The sequence below is a fragment of the Oncorhynchus masou genome, chromosome 27, assembly GCF_036934945.1.
Source record: "Oncorhynchus masou masou isolate Uvic2021 chromosome 27, UVic_Omas_1.1, whole genome shotgun sequence".
Taxonomy (NCBI): Eukaryota; Metazoa; Chordata; class Actinopteri; order Salmoniformes; family Salmonidae; genus Oncorhynchus; species Oncorhynchus masou.
Window position 1 is genome coordinate 39,951,333 of NC_088238.1, and position 19,250 is coordinate 39,970,582.

At 42.0% G+C, this 19,250-nt stretch overlaps 1 protein-coding gene across 1 annotated transcript; it reads right to left on the reverse strand.

Annotated features, from left to right (window-relative positions):
- Positions 1 to 1,389: 1,389 nt before the first annotated feature.
- Positions 1,390 to 16,844, reverse strand: LOC135516129 (lysophosphatidic acid receptor 6-like). Its single transcript, XM_064940190.1, has 6 exons — positions 16,500 to 16,844; positions 11,427 to 11,559; positions 4,972 to 5,127; positions 4,670 to 4,868; positions 3,951 to 4,277; positions 1,390 to 3,839 (listed from the first exon to the last, which is right to left on the reverse strand). The coding sequence occupies exons 1-6, from the start codon at positions 16,614 to 16,616 to the stop codon at positions 3,692 to 3,694; spliced, it is 1,080 nt and encodes a 359-aa protein (XP_064796262.1). The 5' UTR covers positions 16,617 to 16,844; the 3' UTR covers positions 1,390 to 3,691.
- Between the last annotated feature and the right edge of the window lie 2,406 nt (positions 16,845 to 19,250).

Genomic DNA, 19,250 nt, shown 5'->3' on the forward strand with positions numbered 1-19,250 from the left:
CCAGACCCTTATTCCTCCTCTAACTTTACAGTTGGCACTATGGGCAAGTAGCGTTCTCTTGGCATCCACCAAACCTAGATTAGTCCGTCGGACTGCCAGATCATGATTCATCACTCCAGAGAACGCGTTTCAACTGCTCCAGAGTCCAATGGCGGCGAGTTTTACACAACTCCAGCCAACGCTTGGCATTGCGCATGGTGATCTCCGGCTTATGTGTGGCTGTTTGGCCATGGAAACCAGTTCTTGCGCTGACGTTGCTTCCATAGGCAGTTTGGAACTCAGTAGTGAGTGTTGCAACCGAGGACAGACCATCTCTACGAGCTAAACGCTTCAGCACTCGGCGGCCCCATTCTGTGAGCTTGTGTGGCCTACCACTTCGCGGATGAGCCGTCCCTAGACTTTTCCACTTCACAATACCAACACGTACAGTCGACTGAGGCAGCTTTAGCAGGGCAGAATTGTTCAAACTGACTTGTTGGAAAGGTGACATCCTATGACAGTGCCACGTTGAAAGTCACTGAGCTCTTCAGTATGGGCCATTCTACTGCCAATGTTCGTCTATGGATTCTGCATGATGGTGTGCTTAATTTAATCACCTGTCAGCAACGGGTGTGACTAAATTAGCCAAATCCGCTAATTTGAAGGAGTGTCCACATAATTTTGGCCATGGAGTGTATTTTGTTTCTTAAAAAAAATAACCATTGAAACAGCCTGATTTTTGGGGTGCATGACGCCCCTGGATACAATGCTTCAATATTCTCAGAATGTTTCTCTTCCCTGGCGAATGATGTAGACGGACAAATGAAATAATTACGCACACATTATGATGAACATCTCTGAATGCAGCAGCGCAATCAGATAAAAATTGACTACCCGAAATACATAGGTTTGACAAGGTGAAGTGTAGATTAAAAAGGCACATGTATATTTTCCTTTTGTTGGCAAAAACTGGATGAATCAACGTTGTTTCCACTTCATTATTATTATTTTTTAAATCTATGTGATGATGTTGAATCAACGTGGAAAATTGATCGGATTTTAAATAAGTCATCAATGTAAGGGAATTTAGTTTTTTTTTTTTTTTTTACCTAAATCCAATGACAGGGTGACATTTTTCATTGAATTCACATTAGTTTACAACTTAACCATGTGTAAATCAATACTAGATGTTGATTAATAAATGATTGTCTATTTCACCAATATTTTCTTATTATTTTGCAAAACAAAGTAGTGTGTAGTTCCAGTAGTTAGCTACACCGCTACGTGGCAAAAACATAATTAACTACTGAAAACACTGCCAAGATTTAAGTTGAGCTCAATTACCACCAAGCTACAGCAAAATGTAGTTAAATTGCTAGTTGAACTACATGTAATTCACTACTCCACAACACTGGTACTGATGTTTTATTCTCATAAATGCAATGGTGCAACAATGGCACCTGAGAGGAAGATGTGAGTTGGGGACATGCAACGCTTCCTTATGTAGCAGTAAAATAATTCAGGCTACTCAAAATCATTCAAGCTTCAGTTACTGTAGATATATTGCTGCATTGCCTTTGCATAAGGTCAGTGTTAAGTTCTCTTCAGGCAGGGAATGTGAGAAAAAAAAACACTTCAAAACTTGATCTAGATTTACAAAACAAACATTCTAAATACATTTCATGACGTTACAATATTTTGCCAATCCAAAATAACCATTTATAAAAGAGCTTACTCATTGTATCATCATTCAAGATCATTAACATATATTATACAACGGGTGGGTCTAATCCTGATTGCTGATTGGTTAAAACTGCATTCCAGCCGGTGTCTATTCCACAAGTTACCACTGGCTAAATCAATGGTGTTAAAATGGCGTTTACTCTGTTCCATCTGACTGTGAAATCCACTGTCTCATCAGCCCAGCCAGGCACTTTATTAACTCGATCTCCAGTATAAAAAGCATCTAGACATTATCGCATATTTCTTTTAGACTAACATTTCATTTTCAACAGTGGAGATTTGTATAAACCTTGCTGTCTTTCTCTCAAACATTTGCAACATTGTTTTAATATTGAATTCCGATCTCCAGCTGTCCCATAGCAATGAATGTGTCGGGAGTCGGGACGAGACATACAGGCAGGCAGCATTTCTCAGCCAGTCGAAATCCTGAATTAGCTGGCATCATTTGTATGGATATATACAAAGAAATGTCAATTGAAAAAAAGGTCAAACGCAATGAAGTGCAGCTCGTTTCCAGTTTTTCCAGCCTCAGTTTGAGGTGATTGTGTTAACTGTGTTGTTGGCTAGCTCCTGTGAACAACAATGTCCTGACGAGTGAGCACATATTCTATGCCAGGCGGAATCGCGCCTCATTAGCTCATTCTTATGGATGTATCCAAATAAATGTCATGAGAAAACAGCTTGAACAAATGAAAATGCAGCCACTTTGCTGTTATTCTGACTGCACTTTTTGACGTGACTGACTGACAGCCGTAGTAGGCTAGCTAGCAAGCAAGGGATACGAGTGTTGCCAGTCAGTATGGCAATGGAACATTTAGAACGAACAACTTGGCTGTGTTCATAGATACAGAACAAAAAGACTAAACGACTGGGTTGCGTCTCTGGCAACCAAACCGATAGAACGAACGATCAACCGGCTTGGGTAGCAACCCTAGATTTGTGTCGGGACTATATCTTGTGGAAGGATGAAATAGTATGAATAAATGAATCCAAATAACTTTTTCAATTAAAATATGTAAATTATTCTTCCAGTGTTTGGAGGATATATTGGCACTGTTTGTTCAGTGGCTACATCTCACACCATCTCCGCCAGTTCATTTGTCACTGTTCGTGTTGCACGTTCGCAACATACGAAAAAAACAAAATTCAGGGTAGATCAACTCCAGCTATCCAGTCCATGGAAGCCATAAACTGGTTCTCCATATTACCTTGGGTCTACTCTTCATCTAACTGACTAAACTCCACTTCGTGGTGAAGTTTCCAACCACCAACCGTTTCCTTGTTGAGATTCAATTGGCACGTGCATTTGGGCTGAGTTGCCATCTTAGAGCAACGGCAATGAGCAAACAGTCGGTGCTTGTATTTGATTAAGGTTTCTTGAAAAAGCATGGATTTCAGCAAACAAAGAAAGGCACGCAACTAAAGAGTACAATTACAAAATGTTTAAGCATTGACCTTGGGCGAATCAATGTCGTTGGAGCTGAATTACACAAAGCCTGGCCTCTGTCCACTCTGTTGGTGTATTTCATCAGAAAGCTACTCTTCATCAACCAATTAATGTCAGTGAAAGGCTGAAAAGTCAACAAAACAGGATTCCCAAAGCAAAGACCCAGCAGGAATTAGTAGATCCCGACACCATTTGAGCCATGGACACCTGGGCCTGCATCATTTAGCCTCATGTGTAACATCTGCAAACGTCAATAACCGATGCAGCTCTGTAGACGAGGCTTCAGTGGATAAAAGTTCAATGAGAATCGTATGCCTGTGGATCCTTTTATAAATTCACAATTGTTATAAAGACTCTACATTTGATCTATATTTAATGTCTTTCAGGTATTGACATGTCCCCTGGATCCCCTCGTGTTGATCCCCTCAGAGTGACTGTTTACAGGGAACATCCATAATGCTAAAATGTTAGACTCCATCCCCCTAATGTTCAAGAGACTGTTACGCCCTTGATGGAACATCTTTAAAGTGTCGACTGGTCCTCTGGATTCCGTGTTGTTCCTCTAAGAGCTGTTCTGACAGAATCCTTATCCATCTTCCTCCTGAACGTCTCTGTTGTGAAGTAGTAGGCTAGTGGGTCCAACATGGCATTCAGACAGGCCACCATTAGGCTGTAATAATAATAATATTTTTAATAACAAAATAATAAGTAATATTAATTCAAATACAACAGACAAGAAATGTACAACATAAATAGATACAGTAAACCTAAAGCTACCTACCTATAGTGGTATGCTGCCAGAAGGGGGCATGTTATCGCCTCCCTATGAACATAGAGGAGGGCCAGAGTCCCATGGTAGGGCAGGAAACAGGTGAGGAATATCACCAGGCTGATGGTGATCATCCTCTGAATCTTCCCAGAGTCGATGAAGTCTGTTTGGGCTATGGAGCTCCTTGTGATGGCCTGGATCAATGCCCAGGAACAGACTAACATCACCAATAAGGGGATGCCGAAGCCAACGGTTAAAGTCGAGGCGACCGCCATGGGCTGCATGGCGTAGACTGGGAGGTTCCCGAAACAATTGACCTCGATGTCCTTGGGCACCTCTCTAAAGAGAGAGGGAGAGAGAGGGTACAGAGGGAGAGAGAGAGGGAGAGGGAAAGAAAGAAAGAGAGGGAGGGAAAGAAAGAGAGGGAGGGAGGGAAAGAAAGAGAGGGAGGGAGAGAAAGAAAAACAGAGAAAGAGAGAGAGAAAGAGAAGATCAGTGTCTATAGAAATGAAAATATGTTTAGGACTGACGTGATGTTATAGGGCCATGAGTTCTCTCTGACCAGGGCCTGTATTCATAAAGCGTTTCAGAGCAGGAGTGCTGAACTAGGATCAGGTCCCCCCTGTCCATGTAGTCTTGTTAATTGTGATCGAAAAGGCTAAACAGATCTTCTGTCAGCACTCATGTTAACCTGACCAGGAAAAACTCTTGGCCCTAGTTGTATCCGATACCTGCGTTTGGAGATGTAGATGGGGAGGCTGGCGCCTGCGGTGAGCAGCCACACCCCAAGGCAGACCAGCGGGGCTTTCTTACGCCCCTCCTGGACCCAGGACAACATGGGTAGGCACACAGCCATGCAGCGGTCGAAACACATGCAGGTGAGGAGGAATATGCTGCCATACATGTTGACCAGAAGAACCAGGCCCATCCCTGAAATGAATGAATGAATGAAGAAGAAGAAAAATAAGAATTGACGACTAAATTTACATGTTATAGACCCCAGCCCTGGTAACAACCCCGAGCCAGCCATTACCTTCACACAAGACCTGAGGTAACCCGGACAAGCCCAGATGGTAGTAGATCCTCAGGGGCAGAGTGAGGACCAGGAGGAGGTCTGCGATGGCCAGGTTTGTCATGTAGACCATGGTGTGGGACCACAACTTGGTATAACAGAAGAAGACTACCAGTGCTGTAAGGTTGAACATTGAAAATGGAAAAAAAGCTTAATTGCAACTCAAGTGAGTGCTGCGGTTGTATTTTTACAGGCTTTGGTTTTTCCATTCAGCATATGGGGTGCACCGATTGGTGTCACCTGCTAGTCACTATGTGTTACACCTGTGCTGGCTTGTCCATCTTGTTAGTCAGAAAGTGTTTCACCTGTGCTGGCCCAGGTGCTGTTTAAGAGTGGCTGGCCCAGTGATCCATTTGGTCTGGATAGATGCAAAGAGTTAACGCCTTTAGTTGGCTCTCCCTATTATTATTCTATACAAACAATCCTTTGAAGGAAACTGTTGATGGGGACAGAATAGGGGCAGACCATCAAATAATTTGCATATACATCACTCTTACAGAATTTCCACATGGGAGAGGATATTGGAAATCTTATCAAAACCTATTGTTTTTAACCAGGACAGAATAATTTATAACTGACGTTTTCCGACATAACATAGGTGCCGGAGATCCCCTCATTGTATGGGACACTTTTAAATGTGTCTTTAGAGGCCATGCAATCCAATATCAGTTGTACAGGAAGACTCATGTGAAGGCCAATTTACAGAGGAGAAACTTCTTGATGCAATTAAAGCCTTTAAGTCCGGGAAAACACCAGGGCTGGATGACATACCAGTTAAGGTATGCCAAACCTTTTACGATGTACGCAGAGGACCGCTATTAGCATGTTTTAACCACTCCTATAAAAATGGTAGATTATCAGATACTCAACAAGGTCTGATTTCATTACTAGTGAAAAAGGACCAAGTGGTAAAAATAAAGATCCAGTCCATTTAAAAAAATGGAGGCCCCTTACAACACTGTTATACAATTGTGGCAAAATGCATAGCTCATAGAATTAAAATGGTATTGTCGGATATTGTTCATCCTAATCAGACAGGTTTTTTACACAGACGATACAATGGAGATAATATAAGACAAGTACTGGAAACAATAGAGCACTATGAAAAATCTGTAAAACCAGGCCTGGTATTCACATAGCTGACTTTGAAAAGGCTTTTGATAATGTTGACTCAAATGTATTTCTAAATGCCTGGAATATTTCCATTTTGGAGAATCTCTTAAACAATGTGTTACATTTGTATTTTAGATGTTTTATTGAATCTTTATTTAAGGAGGCAAGTCAGTTCAGAACAAATTCTTATTTACAATGACGGCCTACGCCGGCCAAACCCAGACGATGCTGGGCCAATTGTGCGCCGCCCTATGGGACTCCCAATCACGGAGGTGATACAACCTGTATAGTAACCCTAGGTGTGAAATATTAAATAATGGCTACTTCTCAGAAAGTATTAAACTGTCAAGAGGAGAAAAACAAGGTTGTCCACTATCAGCATATTTATTTATTATGGCCAACAAAATGTTAGCTATTAAAATCAGATCTAACAATAATATCAAGCGGCTAGAAATCCAGGGCTTAAAAACAAAGGTGTCATTGTACGTTTTCTTTTAAATCCACAATTTGGATCCCTCCACAGCCTCGTAGAGGATCTAAATACCTTTTCTAACCTTTCTGGATTACAACCAAATGATGATAAGTGTCTTGTTCTGACCTTAGTTCCTTTGTTTTGTCTTTGTTTTAGTATGGTCAGGGCGTGAGTTGGGGCGGGCAGTCTATGTTTGTTTTTCTATGTTGCATTTTGCGTTTGGCCTGGTATGTTTCTCAATCAGAGGCAGGTTTCGTTAGTTGTCTCTGATTGAGAATCATACTTAGGTAGCCTTTTCCCACCAGTGTTTCGTGGGTGATTGATTTATGTGTCTGTGTGTTCCACACGGAACTGTTTCGGTTTTCGTTTCTGTCTTTCAATTTGTTATTTTGTATTTTCGTGTTCAGTGATTTTGTTCATTAAAACATGACAAACACATGCCATGCTGCATATTGGTCCGATCTCTCATACTCCGCACCAGAGGAGGACGAATCCCGTTACAGAATCACCCACCACCAAATTACCAAGCAGCGTGGTAACGGGCAGCAGCAACAGCAGCAGCAGCGATCTCAGGACTCCTGGACATGGGAGGAGATCCTGGACGGCAAAGGACCCTGGGCACAGGCTGGGGAATATTGCCGCCCCAAGGCAGAGCTGGAGGCAGCGAAAGCTGAGAGGAGGCGGTATGAGGAGGCAGCACGGCAGCGCGGCAGGAAGCCCGAGAGGCAGCCCCGAAAATGTCTTGGGAGGGGGCACACGGGGAGTGTGGCAAAGTCAGGTAGGAGACCTGCGCCAACTCCCCATGTTTACCGTGGAGAGAGAGGGACCGGGCAGGCACCGTGTTATGCCGTGAGGCGCACGGTGTCCCCGGTGCTCGTGCATTGCCCGGTGCGGTACATTGCAGCGCCTCGTATCGGCCGGGCTCGAGTGTGCATCGAGCCAGGTGCCATGAATCCTGCTCAGCGCATCTGGTCTCCAGTGCGTCTCCTCGGGCCGGGGTACATGGCACCAGCCCTACGCATGGTGTCCCCGGTTCGCCAGCACAGCCCAGTGCGGGCTATTCCACCTCGCCGCACTGGCCTGGCTACGGGGAGCATTCCCAGTAGCAGGCTCGGTGCTCGAGACCTCCAGTGCGCCTTCACGGTCCGGTCTATCCGGTGCCACCTCCACGCACCAGTCCTCTGGTGGCAGCCCCCCGCACCAGGCTGTCTCTCCGTCTCCTTCCTACAGGTGCTCCCGCCTGTCCAGTGCTACCAGAGTCTTCCTCCTGCCCATCACTGTCAGAGTCGCCCGTCTGTCCTGAGCTGCCAGAGTCGCCCGTCTGTCCTGAGCTGCCAGAGTCTCCCGTCTGTCCTGAGCTGCCAGAGTCGCCCGTCTGTCCTGAGCTGCCAGAGTCTCCCGTCTGTCCTGAGCTGCCAGAGTCGCCCGTCTGTCCTGAGCTGCCAGAGTCGCCCGTCTGTCCTGAGCTGCCAGAGTCTCCCGTCTGTCCTGAGCTGCCAGAGTCTCCCGTCTGTCCTGAGCTGCCAGAGTCTCCCGTCTGTCCTGAGCTGCCAGAGTCTCCCGTCTGTCCTGAGCTGCCAGAGTCTCCCGTCTGTCCTGAGCTGACAGAGCCGCCCGTCTGTCCTGAGCTGACAGAGCCGCCCGTCTGTCCTGAGCTGCCAGAGCCGCCGGCCAGTCAGGAGCTGCCAGAGCCGCCGGCCAGTCTGGAGCTGCCAGACCGCCGGTCAGCCAGGAGCTGCCAGAGCCACCGGTCAGCCAGGAGCTGCCAGGAGCTGCCAGAGCCGCCGGTCAGCCAGGAGCTGCCAGAGCTGTCCGTCACGCCGGTGCTGCCGGAGTCTCCTGTCCATTCGGGACCCGGGGTAAGGGTCCCCAGTCCGAGGTCGGTGGCAAGGGTCGCCGTTTTTAAGAAGCCACAGAGACAGATTAAGAGGCGGAGAAAAACTATGGTGAAGTGGTGTCCACGTCCCGCACCAGTTCCGCCACCGCGGACAGACACCCACAGACACCCACCCTCCCCTATAGGTTCAGGTTTTGCGGCCGGAGTCCGCACCTTTGGGGGGGGGGGGGTACTGTCACGCTCTGACCTTAGTTCCTTTTTTTTGTCTTTGTTTTAGTATGCCCACCCCAACTCATGCCCTGACCAGTCTAGGTTTGATTTTCTATGTTGTATTTTGCGTTTGGCCTGGTATGGTTCTCAATCAGAGGCAGGTGTTGTTAGTTGTCTCTGGTTGAGATTCATACTTAGGTAGCCTTTTCCCACCAGTGTTTCGTGGATGATTGTTTTCTGTGTCTTTTTATTCCACACGGAACTGTTTCGGTTTTTGTTTCTGTCTTTCAATTTGTTATTTTGTATTTTCGTGTTCAGTAATTTTGTTCATTAAAACATGACGAACACGTACCATGGTGCATATTGGTCCGATCTCTCATACTCCTCGTCAGAGGAGGACGAATCCTGTTACAATAAGTGTAATAATATATTGCATATTGGATCACAAAAAAATCTAACTTTTACATTACTGTGTAGTTTACCAATAAAATGGTCTGACGGTGATGTGGACATACTCGTTATTCAGATCCCGAAATAAATGAATTATATTACTACAATACCTTTCAATAGAAAGTTAGCAAAAATAGATAAGATCTTGTTACCATGGAAAGGAAAATACCTGTATTTGTGGAAAAATATCCCCTGGTTATTAACTCTTTTGCCATATCCCAGTGTACCTATTTACTTATGGCCTTGCCTACACCTAGCAACTTGTTTTTAAATGATATGTGCAAAAAATATTTAATTTGATTTAGAATGGCTACCCAGACAAAACTAAACAGGCTATTTATATAATGAATATGAATTCGGGAGGGTAGAAATGATTAAATATTAAAGCATTAGACCTCTCACTAAAGGCTGCAGTCATACAAAAGTTATACATAAATCCGAACTAGTTCTCCAGTAGATTATTAAGAAAGACTCACCCTTTGTTCAATAATTGCCCTTTTCCCTTTACAATATTTAATTATTTGAAAATGAAATCATCTCCAAAATATTTGTATTTTTAAAACAAGCCATAGAAAGTTGATTGTAATTTCAGTTTTATCCACCAGAAAAGACAGAACAAATATATACTAATTGATAATACAAAAACGTACTTTTTTGGAAAAAAATATTAATAAGGGTATAATCTTTGTCCGTTATATCATAAAGAGGACTGGTGAAGTCATGTCACACATGCAGCTAACAAAAATATATGGAAATGTCTCCTCTACCCAAAATTACAACCAACTAATGGCAGCATAACCGCAAAAATGGAAAAGGCAAGTGGAAAGGGGGAAAAAGTAAGGAACTTGTCTGTCAGCCCTGCAGTAAAAAACAAAATTGGTGAAATAAAATTGTGTTACATAAAAAAGTATACCAGTGTCATTTTAGGACAAATAATTGACAGCTGTGCCATACAGATTGCAAACAAATGGGAAGAGATTTTCGATGTACTGATTCCATGGCACATGGTTTATGTGCTGATACACAAAAAGATGCCGGATTCAAAACTTAGAATTTTCCAATTTAAATGATTATACAAAATTCTTGCAACCAATAGAATGTTATATATATGGGGGATACAACCATGCCAGCTCTGTAGATTTTGCTGCGAAGAGACAATCATTAGATCATTTGTTTTGGTACTGTCCATATGTAGCTTGTTTTTGGTCGAAGGTTCAGGAATGGCTGAAGAATTGCAACATTTACCTGGAGCTAACTCTGCAAATAGCACTGCTGGATGATTTTAAAAGTCATAGTCAATCGATCAATTAAAATATAATATGTTGAGCAAAATGTTTCTTTAATTTACAATCTGTAGAAACTATGAGAATTAAAAAAGCTTCTGAACTTTTGTGAAACAGCGCAAAAATATATGTCAAATAGAAATCAAAATGAGATGGTCTTCAGATATAGATGGGAGGGGTTGAGGGTAGCTGAAGCTGAAAAAAAGATACTGTAACTATTGTAAAATACATTAGTTACAATATTCGAGCCCTTTGACTTTTTCCACATTTTGTTACATTAGAGCCTTATTCTAAAATTGATCAAATAAAATAAAAATCCTCAGAAATCTACACACAATACCCCATAATGACAAAGTGAAAACATGTTTTTGGACATTTTTGCAAATGTATTAAAAATAAAAACAGGCCTCCCGGGTGGCGCAGTGGTCTAAGGCAGTGCAGTGCTAGCTGTGCCACCAGAGACTTTGGTGGCACAGGTTCTTTCTCGGCCGGCCGCGACCGGGAGGTCCATAGGGCGACGCACAATTGGCCTAAAATGTTTCATTTTTAGATTTTTAATACATTTGCAAACATTATTTTAAAAAACTGTTTTTGCTTTGTAATTATGGAGTATTGTGTGTACATTGATGAGGGATTTCTTTTTTTTAATAAGGCTGTAAAGTAACAAAATATCAAAAGTCAAGGGGTCTGAATATTTTCAGAATGGACTGTATGTGTCTCAGAGAAGGAGGGCTGATTTAGGATCAGTTTTGCATTTCACATCACAATGAATAAGAATACATGGATGGGGAGGGCCTGATCCTACAGCAGATCCATTCTGAGATGCCTGATACATATTACCCGAGGAGGCTTCATTTGTGATATGATAGATTGTTGGCTCCATGAAAATAAAGGAGAGAGGGCTCTGCTTTATTTTCAAGTTTTCTACTCCGCTAGCCAGCACCTCGCCTAAATAGGTGTGCGTTTCTTTTTGTTCTAGATCGTTGGCTCCAAGCACCCTTTTATTTCTTTATGCAAGAGGGTAAGTGTTGAGTATGTTCTCTCCTTGTACCTGTGAGATTGAGGAATAGGCCGACGGTGAAGACAATGACGTAGACCCCCACGAAAATAAGGTTAATCTGGGGCTCGGTGCAGTTATGGGTGGTGTTGATGGTCATGGTTACCTCGTCTTTGGTGGTGCTTTTCTGCAGAGGGGGAGAGCGTGAGAGAGGGAGAGAGAACGTGCGGGGGTTAGCGAGAGAGAGCGAGAATGTCAGTTACATGTGGACATGGCTGGTTTCCTGCTACTTATATGTGAATTCTGCTATGTCAGGAAGACAGGAAAGAGAGGCGAGACAGATAGAAAGAGAGAGAAAGAGAGCCAGATCAAACAGTTTCCTTTGAGGTACCTCTACCACATCCACCACCATTTCCTCTGAAGAATCTTTAGTCCCCTATTAACCAGTTGTGTTTGTGTATGTTTGTGTGTGTGTGTGCAAGAGAGGTGGTGGTGGTGGGGGGTGGGGGTGTCAAAACCAATAAAAGCTGTTTCATAAGCATGACTCCACAGCAGAGAGGTGTGAAAGTCATCTCTGTCTCTCAATTCAATTCAAGCAATGTATTGGCATGGGAAACGTGTGTAAACATTGCCACAGCAGGTGAAGTAGATAATAAACAAAAGGAAATAAACAGTAACAAATTAACAGTAAACATTACACTCACAGAAATTCCAAAATAATAGATTTCAAATGTCATGTGTGTATATACAGTTGATGTCGGAAGTTTACATACATTTAGGTTGGAGTCATTAAAACTCGCTTTTCAACCACTCCACAAATATCTTGTTAACAACTATAGTTTTGGCAAGTCGGTTAGGACATTTATATTTTTCCAACAATTGTTTACAGACAGATTATTTAATTTATAATTCACTGTATCACAATTCCAGTAGGTCAGAAGTTTACATACACTAAGTTGACTGTGTCTTTAAACAGCTTGGAAAATTCCAGAAAATTATATAATGGCTGTAGAAGCTTCTGATAGGCTAATTGACATCATTTGAGTCAATTGGAGGTGTGCCTGTGGATGTATTTCAAGGCCTAACTTCAAACTCAGTGACTCTTTGCTTGACATCATGGGGAAATCAAGACCTCAGAAAAACAACTGTAGACCTCCACAAGTCTGGTTCATCCTTGGGAGCAATTTCCAAATGCCTGAAGGTACCACGTCCATCTATACAAGCAACAGTATGCAAGTATAAACACCATGGGACCACGCAGCCATCATACCTCTCAGGAAGGAGCGGGTTCTGTCTCCTAGAGATAAACATACTTTTGTGAGAAAAGTGCAAATCAATCCAAGAACAACAGCAAAGGACCTTGTGAAGATGCTGGAGGAAACAGGTACAAAAGTATCTATATCCACAGTAAAATGAGTCCTATATCGACATAACCTGAATGGCAGCTCAGCAAGGAAGAAGCCACTGCTCCAAAACCGCCATTAGAAAGCCAGACTACGGTTTGCAACTGCACATGTGAACAAAGATTGTACTTTTTGGAGAAATGTCCTCTGGTCTGATGAAACAGAAATAGAAATGTTTGGCCATAATATCTATCGTTATGTTTGGAGGAAAAAGGGGGAGGCTTGCAAGCCGAAGAACACCATCCCAACCATGAAGCACGGTGGTGGCAGCATCATGTTGTAGGGGTGCTTTGCTGCAGTAGGAACTGGTGCACTTCACAAAATAGATGGCAACATGAGGGAGGAAAATTATGTGGATATATTGAAGCAACATCTCAAGACATCAGTCAGGAAGTTAAAGCTTGGTCGCAAATGGGTCTTCCAAATGGACAATGACCCCAAACATACTTCCAAAGTTGTGGAAAAATGGCTTAAGGACAACAAAGTCAAGGTATTGGAGTGGCCATCACAAAGCCTGACCTCAATCCTGTAGAAAATTTGTGGGCAGAACTGAAAAAGCGTGTGCGAGCAAGGAGGCCTACAAACCTGACTCAGTTACACAAGCTCTGTCAGGAGGAATAGGCAAAAATTCACCCAACCTATTGTAGGAAGCTTGTGGAAGGCTACCCAAAACATTTAACCCAAGTTAAACAATTTGAAAGGCAATGCTACCAAATACTAATTGAGTGTATGTAAACTTCTGACCCACTGGGAATTTGATGATAGAAATAAAAGCTGAAATAAATAATTCTCTCTACTATGATTCGGACATTTCACATTCTTAAAATATAGTGGTGATCCAACCTGCCTAAGACAGAGAATTTTTACTATGATTGTCAGGAATTGGGAAAAACTTAGTTTAAATGTATTTGGCTAAGATGTATGTAAACTTCCGACTTCAACTGTATATCTCTCTCCCTCTTCTACGTCTTTCGATTTCCGTCTATCTATGTTCCTATTTATCCCACCATCTCCCTCTCGTACACTTCTTCAAAGCACCCGTTTTACAAGTAGAATGTACCGGTCTTTTACATAGTTATTGTAAAAGAGGCTCCATTTCCCCAACAGTCTGTCTGTTTATTTTTTGTGTATTCATTTGTATCCCCAGAGGGGTATCCCACAAAGCAAACTGGATCTACTCAGGGTTTTCTAAACCTAACCGGCTTCAGTTAGCTTGACATTCCAGCTCAGACTTCATCCAAACGTTGACGGTTGTTATTGCTTGTCCACCTGCCATTAACTCTTGAAGGCGTGGAACTGCTCGTGCATGTCGCACGTGGCTCGTCGAATGCTGAATTCTACAGTAAGACAATGCATCAATCCCGAAAAAGTCAAATAGGGGGTACTTATATTTGTCCAGTTTCACTGCATGTACAAGTGGGTAACCTAGATGAGTGTGGACATGTATTTTTGGTATCCCAACTCCTCCTGAGACACTCTGGGAGAGTGGGGTCACGGCTAGGGATCAAAATGAAAATAAAAGTTATCTTGCAAATTCAGCAAGCTATGGTGTGAAATAGGCTTTTTGAAGTGCCATCTTTATTTCATTACTTATCGTTAACGTTGTCTCTGGTGTGGTTTGGTGTGCTTATCAATGAACAAGAACCGTTTTCCCACTCCTATTTATATTTATTTTCTATTAAGTCATACAAGTGTTACATTGCACGAAGTTCGAAATGCATTCTGTCAATATTACATGTTTAATGTGATTATTTTAACATGACTATTTTTAAACAACAAAAGAACGTTTGATCAATTACATATTCATTCAGTCGTCTCCTTCAAAAGAAGGGGATGATGACGCAATCTTTGCTAAAGGGATGGAATCTGATTTGATTGGTCCTCAACTCACGCCTCAGTCATTTCATTCAGGGTAAGTGGAGTTAGCCGTGAGTAAGGCTGCCTCAGAGCAGGTTCGTTCTGAAGGATTCGTTGCCATAGAAATTGACCTGAGCCACTTTTGTATGACTTGTTATCCCGAGTTGAACACAAAGGTGACCAAAGTTACCTCGCCAACTCCTTAAACTTGTTTCATTGGATACCTGTCTGATCGACACTAGACAAAGTCTGCTACCCAAAATGGCATCCTATGAGAGGGTGAAGGGGCAAGAGTTTATTTGTATTTTTACAGGTAGAGTGCACGTTAATTAACGTTTCAGTAAAAGTGCCGGTTTTAGCCAGCCGGCTAATTTTCAACCACAGTCCCTGGGCAGGTTATTAGCAACAATTACAATAACAATACAGACAAACAATGAGCAGTGATTACATGCAGAGCAACATAAAACAAGCAACACGTAGCACGCAGACAGCGCAATAGCACAAAAAAGCAACAAAATATATAAACGCAACAAAAGATTTAAGTGCTTTTGTACGGGGTGTGGTAGTAGGTGCCAGGTGCACTGGTTTGTGTCAAGAACTGCAGCCAACTCGATACAACTGTGGGAAGCATTGGAGTCAACATGGGCCAGCATCCCTGTGGAACGCTTTCGACACCTTGTAGAGTCCATGCCCCGACGAATTGAGGCTGTTCTGAGGGCAACTCAATATTAGAAAGGTGTTCTTAATGTGTTCTTAATGTTTTGTACACTCAGTGTAATATTTAAATAGGTTATTGCATTTACCAAAGAGGAACAAAAAGGCATTCTTACTACAGTGAAAGCTAATGCCTTTATTAATGTCTCATAAAGTCATGGAAACTGTAAAGCATGAGCAGACACTACATGACTGCTATAGCGTTGCAAAACAGTTGAGAAATGTAACTTGTTGATATGCTATGTCTCCTAGTATGTATATTTTTTTGAAAATCTATTTAATTCCATTGTAGCCCGGATGTAATTGTTTTCTATGGTCTAGATCAGGGTTCCCCAACTGGCAGCTCGCTGGGCGAATTTGGCCCCCAAATTCGTATGTTTTCATTAAAATAACATTTAGGGTGTTTTCATTTTTGGACATAAAAGACAAAAAAAACACCAGGAAATCAGCTCCAAGTGATTGAATTTAAGAAATCTGTTCCAAGGTATTCGCACGCATAATAGAGAGACACGGCATGATTGTATACACATGTAAGCGAAGTTTGAAATAATTATGTTTTAGTCAAACATTATATCTGTTTGGGTATCTTCTGGTCAATTTGCAGTCACAAATCATTTGTAATTATGTTCCAGCCCCCTGACCATCCGCTCAAGAAAAAAATCAGTCCGTGGCTGAATCTAGTTGCTGATCCCTGGTCTAGATTGTATATTTTACAGTCTGTTTGGCACATTTTACTCGAGTCTACTTTTGCGTATTCAGTCACGTCACTCTCCATTGCAACGGTATCTGTAACTGTGGAGAATAGAGAAAAGATGATACTCTGTGTGAAGCAACAGTTGAGATGTTAATCTGTCAAGTCTTCTCATCTTTTCACTCTGACTTTCTCTCTTTCTCGCATCACCTATACTGTAATGTAAATACACACACACACACACACACACACATATTCAGTAGTATCAACTCAAAAACACACACATATGAAGTTATCATTCTACCTCATCTGCAGTTATTGATGCTGCTGTTATTGATGCAGTTACAAAGTATCATTGATGTTTGGAAGCATACAGTACCAGTGTTGAGTGAATATAATGTTGGTACGTACAAAGACTATAGTCATACACAGCTAATAGTGATTGCATGGAATGGAACTCACCTGTTGGATGATTCTGTGAGTGGGAGATTCTCTTTCTGAAGTTCTTGATCTACAGTAAATCGCGGGTACCTTGGTTCCTCTCTTTTCGCTCTGAACTGTAGTCAAGGTCTGAATCATCAGTCTGCAAAGAAGGAGTAGTCCCTCTCTCAATCGCTCTTCTCGTTTTCTCTTTTCATCGCTCTCTCTTCTTTCTTTCTCACACCACTCTTTTTCTCTCTCTCTCTCTCTCTCTGCTCTCTTTTTCCATATCTTCTCTCATTCTTCTCTCACTCTATATCTGTGTAGTAAATGTATGTCTCTCTGTCAGTGACATTATTGACTGTTTCTTTTCTGCGTTTATAAGGGGAAGCTCTCAATGCATTCACACACACATCCTGTCAGGGTTTTCCTGTGGTGAAGTAGAGGAGGACCAAAACGCAGCGTGGTTATATTGATTCATGTTTAATAAAAACAGATAAACATGAACACTACAAAACAATAAACGTGGAAAACCAAAAACAGCCCTATCTGGTGCAAAACACAGAGACAGGAACAATCACCCACAAACACACAGTGAAACCTGTTACTACCTAAGTATGATTCTCAATCAGAGACAACTAATGACACCTGCCTCTGATTGAGAACCATACTAGGCCGAAACATAGAAATACCCCAAAACATAGAAAAACAAACATAGACTGCCCACCCAACTCACGCCCTGACCATACTAAATAAATACAAAACAAAGGAAATAAAGGTCAGAACGTGACACAGCCTCTCTTTTACGTTTCCTGTCAAGGGCCTGTCATGTCAAATAATGTCCCCCGGCCAAATAGTGTCCCTCTCTACGTCACAATGGGATTTGATGACTTCTAACTTGTGTTGCGCAAAAGACGGTGATTTTGACAGTGACAACCTGCTGCTCCAAAGGACGGGAAAAAAACAGAAAGAGAACACTATTTATTTACTATATATTTGTCTTCATATAAGAACAAATTGTTAAATAGGAATAAATAATTTAATCTGTTTTTAGATTAATTTTATATTGACAGGATTCCACCCTGAAATCATATAAATGTATGAAATGTGCTAAGAGTCATAATTCCATAACATGTGTGACTAGACCATTGTATTACTATGTGGTAAGGTGAGACAAGTTAAGAAGGAGAAATGTATTGTTGAAAAAACAGAGGCTGGTAGACTACACATGACCTGACAACAGGAGGACCCTTCCAAGGCCTCTCTTATCTTGGGAGGAAAGGAACGGCGAGAAACTGCCAAGTGATCTGTCTGTGTGTCTGTGTCTGTGTCTGTGTCTGTGTGTGTGTGTGTGTGTGTGTGTGTGTGTGTGTGTGTGTGTGTGTGTGTGTGTGTGTGTGTGTGTGCGTGCGTAGAGGGGATTGTAAAGACTGTTCAGATTTTGGTTGACTTTAGAACGTTCTCTGAATAAACTACAAACCTTTTGCAGAATCTGAGACTTTGCCTAATTATTATTAAACTCAGGGTCTTACAAACCTCGGGGAATTAGTCAAAGCTTAAATGATTGTTAGTTATCATCATTGGGATTGAAAATTCTCGTGACACTAGCTAACTGTTATTATAGCTGCTTTCTGTTTGTATGTTGCTTGTGTAGCAATATTGATGTTACTCATATTGATGTTACACAGGAAACGGAACCCAGTTGTTACTTACTTGATTAATGTGCTGGTTAACAACATGCCTAGTAAAGTTTGATTAACTATATATCTTTGTCTGTCGTGACTACAACACAAAGCATATTGAAACATGGTGGCAGCGGTACTCAAAAGATCCTGGATCTCATCGATGTAAATGAAGAATGCATCCCAGGCGGCAGTTTGAAAAAAAGTGCCGCGGTTACAGGTGCTCATGGGAAGACGTACAAAAGCCACTACTTATAATGAGTGAAAATCTTCTGAGATGGCAAACTGTCAGCTGGAGAAGTTCAAAGAAAGACAACAGAAGCAGGCAAAGTACTACGACACCTCTGCTAAGGACCTCACAGAGCTGCAACGAGATGACAGGGTGAGAGTTCAGCCACGCACAGGACAGAAACACTGGTGGCAGAGGGCCACAGTAGTCGGACCTGTGGAGCAAAGATCCTACAAGGTGAAGACGGAACAGGGACAGGTCTTCAGGAGGAACAGACGACACCTGAGGAAGAGCCCACACAAGGTCTGGCAGGGCCATCTGAAGACCCATACACCTGAAAGAATTTGTGTGAAGGTAAAAAAATAATAATAATTGATGGGCAGTCAGAGACAGTAAACAAACATTTAGTTCACATTCCAGTTTATTACAGACATGGACTACAAGCCAAAGTTATGTGGAGTCTGCCTTTGTTGTAAAATTAAAAATGTAAAAAAGAACATGTAGCAATATTTATTTTACTCATATTGATGTTACACAGGAAACGGAAACCAGTTGTTACTTACTTGATTAATGTGCTGGTTAACAACATGCCTAGTAAAGTTTGCTTCACTATATATCTTTGTCTGTCGTGTCTACAACACAAAGCATATTGAAACAGCTTGCACATTAATGGCGTGCCTCGACGACATTTTCTTTTATCTTTCCAAGTAAGAGTGAGAATTATTAGCCTGCCACTGACTTTTACGTGACTGGAAGAGAAGGAATGGACATTTAAATTCACTTGGCAATGCATGCTGTTAATCACGACATAGCTAGATATAACTGTTAATTTGGATTCGGGAAAAAAAAAACTTTTGAATCCAGAAGTAATTATTTTTTTAT

What these genes read in the sequence shown, in the direction of transcription:
- LOC135516129 (XM_064940190.1), bottom strand. Translation starts at nt 16,616, where the DNA reads ATGATTCAGACCTTGACTACAGTTCAGAGCGAAAAGAGAGGAACCAAG. An exon ending in ACCTCAGGTCTTGTGTGAAG is followed by an intron (nt 4,869 to 4,971) that starts GTAATGGCTGGC and finishes CATTCATTTCAG; the next exon opens with GGATGGGCCTGGTTCTTCTG. An exon ending in ATCTACATCTCCAAACGCAG is followed by an intron (nt 4,278 to 4,669) that starts GTATCGGATACA and finishes CTCTCTCTTTAG; the next exon opens with AGAGGTGCCCAAGGACATCG.